Source organism: Phytophthora parasitica (genome assembly GCF_000247585.1).
Source record: "Phytophthora parasitica INRA-310 unplaced genomic scaffold supercont2.13, whole genome shotgun sequence".
Taxonomy (NCBI): domain Eukaryota; phylum Oomycota; class Peronosporomycetes; order Peronosporales; family Peronosporaceae; genus Phytophthora; species Phytophthora nicotianae.
Window position 1 is genome coordinate 268,556 of NW_008648999.1, and position 11,665 is coordinate 280,220.

Below are 11,665 nucleotides of genomic sequence, written 5' to 3' on the forward strand. Positions count from 1 at the left end.
GCGGTCTGTTTGGCAGTACTGCCGCTCGTCCCGCTACAGGTACATTCGGTGCGCCAGCTACTAGTAGCGCATTTGGAGCTGCCCCCGGTGCCACGTCAGCTTTTGGAGCGCCCGCCACTGGCGGTGGTTTTGGTTCAACGACTGGGGGCTTTGGTAGCAGCTTTGGTGCGACACCTGCAGCACAGCCACAGATTGGCGGTTTTGGCGGATTTGGTACCACAGCCTCGTCGGGCTTTGGTGCCTCCGCATTCGGCAAACCGGCAGCATCTGCGGGTTTTGGAGGCTTCGGAGCTACACAGACCCCTGCAGCTGCTCCAGCTACGGGCGGGTTCGGTTTTGGAGCTGCGCAGCCGCAAGCTGGCGCGACGACCTCGCTTTTCGGTGGAGCTACTACTTCAGCACCAGCTTCAACAGGTTTCTCGTTTGGCGCAACTGCCCCGAAGCCCGCAGCAACCGGAGGCTTCGGCTTCGGTTCCACTGGCGGTACTAGCGCGTTCGGAAGTTCAGCAGGCAGTGCGTTTGGAGCTCCTGCTGCGCCCAGTGCGTTTGGAACCACCCCCGCACAACCTGCAACAGGTACTACTTCTCTTTTCGGGTCTACTGCTGGATCTACTGGCTCAACTGGCGGTTTTGGCTTCGGAAGCACGCCGTCTGCAACACCTGGTGCGACGACCAGCTTGTTTGGAGCTAAGCCTGCATCGACCGGCCTCTTCGGATCGACGACGGGAAGTTCTACCACAGGAGGACTTTTCGGTAATACCGCGGGTACTGGAGGTTCGTCTCTATTTGGAGGAGCGAACACGGCCACAAACACTGGAACGACCGGATTTGGATTCGGTGGTGGCGGTGGTTTTGGAAGCACTACCACTGGCGGCTTTGGTGGATTCGGAAGTACTGCGACCCCGGCTGCTCAACCCGGAGGCTTTGGAACCACAGGTAGTTTGTTCGGGCAGCCACAGCAACCAGTGCAGGCAGCAGCAGCGCAGCCTCAGAACTTGGTGGCAGCCCCTGATGTCAACCCGTACGGCGCTGGATCATTCGGTGCTGGGCTCGTTGAGCAGAATGTGAAGGCGGCGCTGGATCTTCAGTCGATCAAGACGGGCTCTAGCTCATCTTCTCGTCTGACTACCTTCGCGGACGATGTCGGCCTTCCGAGAGGTCCGTTGGATCCTCCTCTAGTAACTCGACGCCAAACTGTTAGCAACCGCCACGCGATCCCGGTTTCATTTATCCGTGGCTCGTTCAAGGGTTCCAAGAGCAGATTCTCAACGTTTACCTCCCGAGCACTTCCTTCTGCTCTATCCAGCGGCACCCGATCTGGATCAGTGTCTAATGGTGACAAGGGCGCCAAGGAGGATGAATTTAAGTTTACGTCATCTCTGTTCCGCAACTCGGTGACCAAGAAGCTGGTGATCAACAAGAACGAGCAAACTTCTGCCCGAGGCAACGGATCGAGTTCACGTGTGTCGGTTGTGCCGATCATTGACAGTGACCGTGGCGATGTTCACGAAATTGGAAGTGGTCGCGCTCGATTGTTGAAACCTGGTGACGATGGTAAATACAGTGTCAGCTTCTGTAACCAGATCAACAAGAAGTCGTTCTCGCTGCGTCTGTACCCGAACCAAACTGTTAAACAAGCAAGGGCAGAAGTGAAGCAGTTGCTGCGTGAGAGCAGTACGTCGACGGCGGCGTCGTCAATCGTCGACATTGAACTGGTTTTGAAGGGAAGAATTGTGCACGACACAAGTGCCATTGAAGAGCTGCAGTTGAAGGAAGGGGACTCCATCGATGTCGTTGTGATCGAAGACCGTACAGAGGACAAAAACCGTGAAAACCAGCGTGCCTCGATTTCTTCGCTATCCAAGAAACCTGACGCTCAGCTTACTGACGATGCGGTCTCACCTAAACGCTTCATGACGTATGACGAGTACTTGGCCTCAGCGAGTCGGGACGAAGATGATCTGTTCAAGGACACTGAAGCAAACCGTGCTAGCCGTGCTACCCCTGTGTCGTCTTCGTGCCCTATCTTGAAGAACAAAGATTACTACACCATCCCGTCCTACGAGCATCTGCAGGCTATGACTGACCACGAGTTGTCCCAAGTGGAGAAGTTTACTGTTGGTTGCCGCGGTTTGGGTGCCGTCGAGTGGATCGGCAAGACGGATGTGCGCGATCTCGACCTTGACGATCTGATTTACTTCGAGAAGAAGGAAGTAATCGTATACAGAGATGATGAGAAGAAACATCCTCTAGGCAAGGGTCTCAACAAGCCCGCTGTTGTTGAGTTACTGGGCATCTTCCCCCCGCCGCGCAAGTCGACGTCCCCCGAGAAATATAAGGAGCGTGTCAAGCAGCGTACTCAAGATATCGGTGCTACTTTCCTCGATTATTCCATCGAGAAGGGCATTTGGCGGTTCCGTGTTGAACACTTCAGTCGCTATGGCTTCGATGACGATGACGACGACGACGATGTCGACATGGATGACCACGACAGTGCTGGAGACGCGAGCAACAAGAGTCTGCTGAGCACCGACCAGGTGGCACAAAAGCCTGAAATGAAACGTGGACCTGTGGTTAGTCGAGGAAAGATGGCCTTTTCAGCCGACCGCAGTGCACTCTTTCGCCAGTCCGGTATCTATGCAGGCGAGGTGAACAACAAAAGTGCAGTTGCTTCATTTGGAGAATACCAGGCTCTCTCTATTGTCAGCGACAAGTGGGTTGGAACATCTGATGACTCGGAGAGCGTTGGACCTGAGGCAGAGCCTAAGATGGATTTTTGTGCCGAGGAAGAGGTGGTGGCAACGAAGAAAGACCAGCGCCCTACCAGTGAGGTGTTTCCAGTGATTTCGTACACTTTGAAGCCCCTCGGTGTGAACAGTTCTGATCATCTGCAGTCCGGAGATAAATCGACAACATACCAAATGATGTTGCAAGCGTCGAACCAGGGACAAGCAAAAGTCGTGCGCAACCATGTCGACGGCGGCATGTTCATGGCTCGCTCGTTTCGCTGCTCGTGGGGCCCAAACGGCGAACTGGTAAACTTGGGAAAGCTCACTTCGCGCTCGGAGAAGGACTCAGATGTGAAGACCAAGGGTCGTTGCGTTTCTATCGAGTTCCCCCTTCGTCTCTCTGAAACACGCAAGACGGATCTCCACGATGGGCTTAAGCTGCACTACGAGTACACTTCGCAGGGACGGAACCTTAACGATTTTATTGACCGAGATGGATCCGAGGTTCCCGCTCAGTATGCACTTCCCGTTCACGATTTGCTGATGAGCTGCATGCACAAGTATGTCGCCCACGCTGAAGCCCGAGCTCAAAAGACACCGAGCGATAAGCGCACTTTGCTTCTTTGGAAGCTGATTCGGGCTTTGTGGGGCCAAGAACATGGCGTCAAAATGGGTGGCCGATCGGATTCTACGTTCTACCCTCTCGCGTCGCGTGACGACCCCAATGAAGTGGAAACTCTGGACACTTTTCAGACGATTGATCTCCGTCGCGAGGCCATCTCGCAGTGGTTCGAGACTGCGTTGAAAGATACTGAAAATGTCGCTATTTTTAACGGCAACCCCAGTCCGGAAGGCGTGTTGCGTCTTCTGTGTCAACACCGAATTGCGGAAGCGTCTGAAATGGCAATTGAGTGTGGAGACTTTCGCCTGGCAACACTGATCGCACAGGCAGCTTCGTACGAAGGCAATGATTTTCGCAGTGTGTTGGAGACACAAATGGCCCAATGGAGCGAAAACGGATCGCTGGAATTCATGGACAAGACTCTGGTTCTCATCTACAGCGTCTTGGCTGGTAGTGTCGAGGTGTTGACAGCTCAGAAAGGTGCGAGCATGTCGTGGATCGCGTGCCTCGCACTGTTCTTGTGGTACAAGCGTGGTTCTGCAACGTCGCTAAAGTCCGCCATGACGATGTACGAGGACGCAGTCAGAAAGCAGCAGGCTTCAGGCTCGCTGTCAAAGTTTGCAGCTGCTGACACGGACAAAGACGACGTTTTGATGGAGCTGATGAAGCTTTACATCGAAGATGTTGCCTCGCTCTGCAAAGTGTTGTCGCCCAGCGGCTTCATGAGCCAAGGCACACACCATCTGGACTATGAGCTGTCGTGGCACCTGCAGAGTGTTCTACGTGCTATTGGCTACAAGCTTGATCGCGAGTGGGAATCACACATCCATCAGAATTTCATCCGACAACTAGAAGGCGCGGATCTGTGGGAAGACGCAGTTTATGTTGCGCTCAACATTGCAGACGTTGTCGAGCGGGAGAACACCTGCCGTGAACTGCTTTTTCGCAACGCTGATGCCTTGGCGTCGGACGTGTCCATGCGAGAACAGCTTTGTGAACGCTTCAGCCTCCCCTCGGAATGGATTAGTGAAGCGCTGGCTGTGCGGGCAGTTGCAAAGCAGCAGCGTCACGAGGAAATTGCGCACTGGATGGCTGCCCGCCACTACGAAGAAGCTCATGCGTGTCTGATTTCGCACGTGGCGATGCGCTGTCTTTTTGCTAACGAAAAGGACGCCCTGATGCAGTTGCTGTTGGAACTGGAGCCTATGGCGGTGTACATTCCACAGTGGAAGAGCTGTGAAAAGGTGGATACCATAGGAGGTGGTCTGCTGCTCGAGTATCTTCGTCTTGAACAGCAAAAGGGATTGGAAGCTGGCCACGAGGATCAGTTTCTTCAGCGCGTGATGTTACTATCGCAGCAGCTCTCTAGTGCCCGGGACGCCTCGGCTAAAGATCCAGACAAGAAGCGAGAAACGAATGCGCTGTTGTCGCAAACGTGCGTCTCGTCGATGATCGTGTCCTTGGCCACACAGGCGGTGCAACTGCGGTCCCTCCTGTCGTACACGCAGGAGCGCGAGTCGACGGATGAGACATCTTCGATCTCGACGCCTCTGGAACTGGAACCAGAATTTCTTAGCGGAATCTCGCATCTAGTCACAGGACGTGAGACTAGCTTCGTGGAGTCATACCGGACGAGTCAGCTGATGCATCTTTGCTCGACTTTCATCGACTGGCGAGCTTAGTGTGTGCGCTGCAATCAAGAAGAACGGCGAAACCAAGTTGAAGGCATAATCGAAGTTGCACACGAAACGAACACGCCAAACGCTATTACTTTTCTTGGTGGATACCTTTCGTGCTATTTGGTGTTGCTTAGCACTTCAAACCTAACTAAGCTACTGCTACTAACTAACCATGCATGCCTTTGTTCTCATCTACACTAGAAGTGCTCCACGCGGAAACTCCACACGCCCCCATTGTCGTATCCAAGGAAGGTAGCACCCATCTTCTGTGTGTGCTTTTCAAGACGTTTCAAGAAGTGCTCATGTGACTCTTTTTCCCCAGCGTAGATGCCATGAAGTTCCACGATCGCTGGCTTGTTGAGTTCGCTGCCAATAGCTGGCTTGACATTGTCATCTGGGTAAACTACAATTTCTCCCATGGAAAACGCCACGAGTTCATCGAGCTGGAGTCCACGAACGTCCACAGCATCGATAAAGGTGATTTTTCCACAGTCCCTGCGGCCGATCACGAAGTTTCCCACACAGCATAACTCTTTATCGGTGAGTTGCTGGAGCTCACTTACCGACGGCTCGGTGAAGTACTCCTTATTGAGGAGCACGGGACAAGCAGACGACGGGGATTTGCATATGTCTTCGTCGTCAGGGCCAGCGGATGGCTTGGTAACCTCAGTTGGAGCATTCGAAACATCGTCATCTGACTCCGATTTTGTGGTGTTTTCCGCCGTCGCATTAGTCATCAGCATTGGACTCGGCTTAACACGAATCCGCAGAGGGTTCTTTGAAATGGCGAGGCGGGAGAACGAACTAGAAAAACGGAAGACATCAGCGTGCTGTAGTTTTTCTCCAGTACTGGACGGATGCACCCTGCGACCCAGAAATCGTGGCTGCACCGACCGCATAGGTAGCGATTGCAGAGGTTGCCTAGCCAAGCCGAGTCGAGCGGCGAACTTTGCCGACGGTTGCTGATGAGGCTTCGAGCAGCTCAATGTATCAAATACCTTGAGTTCGACAGACGATGGAGGATTAGCGATCGCTGTCTTGATCTTCTGCTCAACAAGCCCTGCACCGAAGGACCCTGAACCGTACGGATCTGTATCGGGGGACGCAATCAAGGCGTCAGGTGCAGAGGACTTATCGGATGGGGAGGAAGAATCATCCAAAGAGCTGCTTTTCGCTTCGCTGGGAACAAAGCTCGGCATCTTGAATGAAGTCTCGACGTTCGTCTGAATAGCCTCATTTTCCTTCCTCCATCCAGTCCAGTCGAAGCTAGCGACTGACACAGACTGAACCAAGGGCGGCTGTTGTTGTTGGACCGCGTTGAAAACTGGACGTAGCCCGCGTTTAAACTTGGTTGATGCTGCTGGACCAGACACTGAAGACGGCTTCATGGACGCGTCTGGAACGGGTTCTACTCTCACGTTAGAGGACCCTCTCACAGCAAAGGGGTTCACCGACTCGTTCGCGGCCCCATTCGTTGCAAAGGGATTCACCGTCGTGTTTACAAACATATTGGTGACAAAGGGATTCACCGATTCGTTTGCAGATACCTTCGTTGCAAGAGGATTTCCCGTCCAACGTTGGGATGTAAATGTGAACGGATTGGATGTCGAGGCACTTTTTGGTGCGAACGAATTGCTGTAAGAGATCCCGACCTGCTTCGTCGACACCGCGAACGTGTTCGATGGTGGTGCTAGGGGCGGCTTCGCGGTACTGCTACCCAAACCAAACACCGTTCGAGCTCCCCCAATGCCAGAATCCTCGCTACTGGCTTCCAAGGGGCTGCTTGCGTTTCCAAACACGGGTTTAGTTCCGAAATCTGGACCCACAGTGGACCCCGAGACGTTGGCTGTGTTGCCAAACATGGGTGTTGCCTTGCTCTGACCCACAGCTCCGCCAAAACCAGTGCTAACAGCGCTTACAGTGCCAAACGCCATGCCAGACTTGGTAGTGGGGACGGCACATCCAAACAAAAACCCTCCGTTATTCACTGTCGCTTCGTTTCGTGGGTCACTCGGACCAAACAGCGACGTCGCATCATTTGAACTGGAGTGGAACCCGGGCGGGATCTGAAACAGTGGGCGGCTTGGTGGCTTGGGCGGCGTCCACTTGGACGTGGTTGCCACCTTGCCGTTGCGTGCGAAGCACCGTGCTGTGCTCTCGACGCGGCCAAAAGGCTCCGACGCATTCTCAGCCCACACAGCACTGCGCACAACGTTGGAGGCAGAGAAAGCGGGATCGAAGCGGACAGAGCTAGCAGATGCAAAGCCAAACCCGTCGGTAACAGGAGCCCCAGACCCGGAGGTTGCTGAGGGTCTTGAGGTGAAGCCTCCGTTGGCAATGGGCGCAGGGTTGATAGAGGACCCAAAGAGCGACATGAGGCTTATAGTCTCAACAAGCGTCAATCTTTATTATCTTTCTCTCCACTACTACGCGCTATAGCTGTTCTCTCTGCCTACTCTCGAAGAAATCTGCGACGGGTGGAGGATGAGAGCAGGAAACGGTGAAGAGACTTGAGCTGTGGGAGGTAGATTCCGATATGAGCTCCACTCGAACCGGGTCGGGTCGATGACTAGTGTTGGCTTGTTGGGTTCATGTACACCAGGCCCGCCCGGCCTTTACCTGAGAAAATCAAGTGGAAAATTCAGTGACGGGTGGGTTCACTTCAAACGGGTTTCATCTTCTTGACCCGGTGTTGAAGTGGATTAATGCAGCATGGATGACCATCGAGCGAGGTTTTATCTCCAGCTTAATCCCCCCCCCCCGAGTAAGCTTCCTGTACGACGCAAGGGTGGGTTGAGAGCCGCAAGCAAAGGCCGGCTAACAAATCAACGATTTTGGCGTGACATCGTCTTGGTCGTTACTGCGTTGAGTTGGTCGTTCGGTGGGGTGTAAAATGCTGGATGAAGGTGAACTTATGAGGCCTGACGGTAAGGAGATCTGATTAAAGCTCCAATTGGTAATACACGCCACGAAGTCTCGGATCGTGTTGATTAACCCGTCGCTGCAATAAGTTATCTATTCAAATCGAGCAAGTTCACTCACGCTCTCTCGGATGGAAGGCAGGCGGCCTCGGCACAATGCTCGACGCAAGTCCTCGATGCAGCGCTGCTCCGTGAGATAACTTTCTATTGTGTCATGCCAGCGCGTTGCGTCCTCCTCCGATCGCGCTGTCAGGTATATTAATCGATCGCCTCGCAGTTTGAGACACAGGCCGTGCGGGCGTCCACTCCAGTAGAGAATGTCAAACACGCGATCCTCGTCCAGCACCCTCGAGGTCGTGTCGTCATTCTTCTTATACAGGAGCATTCCGTCCTCGAAGATGAAGAAGCGCCGCCGCCAGCTCTTCAGGTGACGTCCACGTCGGTACAAATATCCTTCTACTATGTGCATGGCTATCGCAGCTTGAAGGGCTCTGCTCGCACTGAGGAATTTCGTCGAGTGAGGATCAGCCTGGCACCACACCGAGCCCATCGTACGCATGGCGTGGCGCAGACTCGCTTGAAGTACAAAGCATGTCTGCTTTCGCCGTGTGAAGTTCGCACACCCTTACACGGTGTATTGTGCAGTGTAATGTTGAGAGCCCCATATGTGAACATTTCATGGCTGTGCCTGTTGTCTATCTTGCCTGTTAACGCAACGTCCTCCAGCAATCCATATGGCTGCGACTCCGACACAGTTACGGGCTAACTGTGTGACGTTGTGCCCGAGTTAAATGAGCAACGCGCTGTGGTTTGATCGGACCGGTGTGATCCATTGGTGCGGCTTGCCCTCGGAACTGACTCAGTGACTGAGACCCATCTAAGTGTTCAATCCTTATAGAGCACATCCACACCACCTACGATAAAACCGACAGCGGTTGTGGTGACGCAAAATCCAGAGGTCCATGGTTGGTTGCAGTGGACTGGCCTACAGTACTTCAGTGCGATGAACGCGTAGGGGGTGAAGGGATCACGTTGACTTGCCGAGGTACAATTCGTCCGCCATTCTTTCGGTGCTCGTCACAAACATCTCGGTGATCGACATCTGGTCAAGCTAATGGAACCATCCTATTACGTGCATATTATTATACTACTACATGTAGCCGAGCGGTGGTAATATATGTTTGGTCGCGTTTGTTAAAGTCTTTCCCGTCTTCGCTTCGTTCCGGCGGGATTATACCAGTGTTTCCTAAAATTGTATGATGCCCTCCATTTTATGCATACTTTCAAGCGCATAATGCATTTTTGTATTTGGAAACCACGTTCCATTATTGATTTCGCCCCATCGACCTCAGTTTGTCCTCGCCCATGAAAAAATACTAATGCAATAGTACAAAGATTTTTCTTTATATCATAGGTTTAACACGCTAATGCTACCTACAGTATGCATCTAGGAAACCCTGGATTATACCCTTTTTAAACTCCTATTACTCTAAAACAATCTCTTTAAAAACCAAACCTCCAGGTTGATCAAGATAATCCACAGACATAATGTGCGTTGCCCTATCATTTCCTCCGCATGTAATCATATCAACACGGTTAATTTCCTCTAATTCATTGTGCTACCCCCTTTATCACGAATATTGAGTGATAGTCTACTGCCCTAATACTAATAACAAACGCTTCATCGTTTTTGAGTGTTCTCAAGACTCGTAGCGTTGTTCGAGCACCGCACCAAATGAAATCAGTTTACTTGGTTACTATCTGTATCGTTGTACTGTAAGAGATCACCTACCAAAGCTAGAACTGCGCACAAGTCGCTACGCTAAAAGGAACTCGGAAACCGGCAACATGACACTACTATGCTCAAGTATCGGTACGTTTAATTTTATCTGACTCAGTTATAGATTGGTACGTTTCGAAGAATATAAAAAAACTAACGTGAAAAAAACCTTTTTTATTCAGAGGATTTCGCGGCTATGCGTTTTAAAACCAATAGAAAATCTGATATTCAAGATACATTATGTACATATAACAGCATCATGAGGATGCACAATGTTGAAGTGCGTAGGGAAAAAGACCGGGTTTTAGACCAATAAAAAATAGCTTTAACTTTTTTTCAGTTTGATTCGCGATTATACGTAGATGACCAATCCATTGAGTTTCAATCTGTTTGCCAGCTATAGTTGCGCTGCTGGATTGTTTTTAATCCAGAATTGGCCTGTCATGATATAATTACTGTAATGTCCTTGAGAACTGTAATTTTGGCAATATTTTTTCTTACTCTAGTGCCGACCATCAACATTGCGCTAAATGAAGTGTAACTGAGCACAAAATACTGTCTTATGCGATCGCACCGATGTCCGCGTCACCTAGGTACGACCAGGATGCATGACAAAACTATCTTGATGCGTAAAGTGCATTATTGACTGGCATTCTCACAGGAGAACCTGGTCATCATGGCCATGAGCAACGGAGGTAACGACGCCCTGGATATGGTGAGCAAACTGCAGATATTTGTTAATATCAGTTACGGTGGACTGGATTCCAATACATACCTTATATACAGCATTTCAAACTAGTTTTGAAGCTCACAATTAATTTGTGTTTAAAATTACTGTGTCACTTAACGTGAAACTATATGCTGCAAACGTTTTAAACAAGAGGCTGTTGGCTTTAGGCTGGGAGGTCTGGCACTCTTGTCGGCAGGAAGGCCACGAGCAACCGCCACTTACCAGTGGTATTATAAGCTACCACACACAATTTATATACAACTACCGGTAGTAATACTCTACTAAGTAATCTACGTGATACTTACCGTACAAGGGCACCGGCTCGAAACTGCAATGATTTTTGCATTTTTTTTTATCAAACAAGCATGCAAATAGACCTGAGTTTAACAAGCTCTGAGGACACCAAAATGAAAGGTAGTTTGGTGTGCGTGGGTGAGGTTACAGTGCAAGGTGAGGTGTACACTGCAGAATCTAGGCAGAAAGCCTTTTCCTAATGTAAAGATGGGTAAGCTGCTGAGATTACCATTGTGAAGTAATAGTATGGAATACTATTGATACGAGCAACGATCGAGGACGGTGACGGTGATGACAAAGATCGCGCAGGAGGAACAGCAGCGGAGAGAAGAACGAGCGGAGGACAGCAGCAGAAGCAACGAGGAGCAGACGGTGAGTGAAGAAGACGGCCTGCAGGACAACGACAGGAAGATGGCGAAGACAGGTGCGGTGAGCGAGAGCGACGACTTGGATGACGGCGAGGACTGGAAGTCAGTGGTACGTTCGCGGGTACCTTCAAGGAGAGCAGACAAGCAGCGACGCCATAGCGGATCAACATTGGAGCAGGAGGGTCGACGCAGTAGAAGATTGGACGGCGGAGAATCCAGCCAGAAGGTCGCAGCCGCAGAAGATCGACGGTTCCCTGAAGAGCCGTAGCCGGGTGCATTTGTAGGGAGAACTCAGTCTTAGATTTGCTGCGAAGCGGATAAGAGACAGCCACGAGGTTTAACCTTAAAGAAGAGCAGTTAGTCGAAGCTTGCGTTGCTGTTGCACTTACCGTAGCAGAAGAGGAAAATAAGAGCAGTGTGGTGTAGTGATTTCCAAGTAATCGCTTAAGTGGCTACATTCAAGTTGCCCAAGCCACGAATGCTCGGTCATGCGACAGGTGGTGACCACGATGCAAAATGACCAAGGATACATCATTACCGAA

At 51.3% G+C, this 11,665-nt stretch overlaps 4 protein-coding genes across 4 annotated transcripts in view; 2 read left to right on the forward strand and 2 right to left on the reverse strand.

Annotated features, from left to right (window-relative positions):
* The window catches only part of PPTG_07798 (hypothetical protein), a gene marked incomplete at its 5' end in the record, with an annotated part of 8,959 nt that extends 1,208 nt beyond the window's left edge, over positions 1–7,751 (forward strand). Inside the window, 2 exons of the mRNA XM_008902162.1 lie at positions 40–5,282; positions 5,353–7,751. Coding sequence (XP_008900410.1) covers positions 40–5,033 — 4,994 coding nt within the window. The 3' untranslated portion in view covers positions 5,034–5,282; positions 5,353–7,751. The remainder of the gene's footprint in view (positions 1–39; positions 5,283–5,352) is intronic.
* PPTG_07799 (hypothetical protein) lies at positions 5,093–7,434 on the reverse strand. Its single transcript, XM_008902163.1, has one exon. The coding sequence runs from the start codon at positions 7,403–7,405 to the stop codon at positions 5,228–5,230; it is 2,178 nt and encodes a 725-aa protein (XP_008900411.1). The 5' UTR covers positions 7,406–7,434; the 3' UTR covers positions 5,093–5,227.
* Positions 7,752–8,029: 278 nt separating the features above from the next.
* On the reverse strand, positions 8,030–8,510 carry PPTG_07800 (hypothetical protein; the record flags this gene model as incomplete). Its single annotated transcript, XM_008902164.1, has 1 exon — positions 8,030–8,510. One exon carries the CDS (start codon positions 8,508–8,510, stop codon positions 8,046–8,048), a length of 465 nt encoding a protein of 154 aa, XP_008900412.1. The 3' UTR covers positions 8,030–8,045.
* Positions 8,511–11,046: 2,536 nt separating this feature from the next.
* On the forward strand, positions 11,047–11,391 carry PPTG_07801 (hypothetical protein; the record flags this gene model as incomplete). Its single annotated transcript, XM_008902165.1, has 1 exon — positions 11,047–11,391. The coding sequence occupies one exon, from the start codon at positions 11,047–11,049 to the stop codon at positions 11,389–11,391; it is 345 nt and encodes a 114-aa protein (XP_008900413.1).
* Positions 11,392–11,665: the final 274 nt, after the last annotated feature.

What these genes read in the sequence shown, in the direction of transcription:
- PPTG_07799 (XM_008902163.1), bottom strand. Translation starts at nt 7,405, where the DNA reads ATGTCGCTCTTTGGGTCCTCTATCAACCCTGCGCCCATTGCCAACGGA.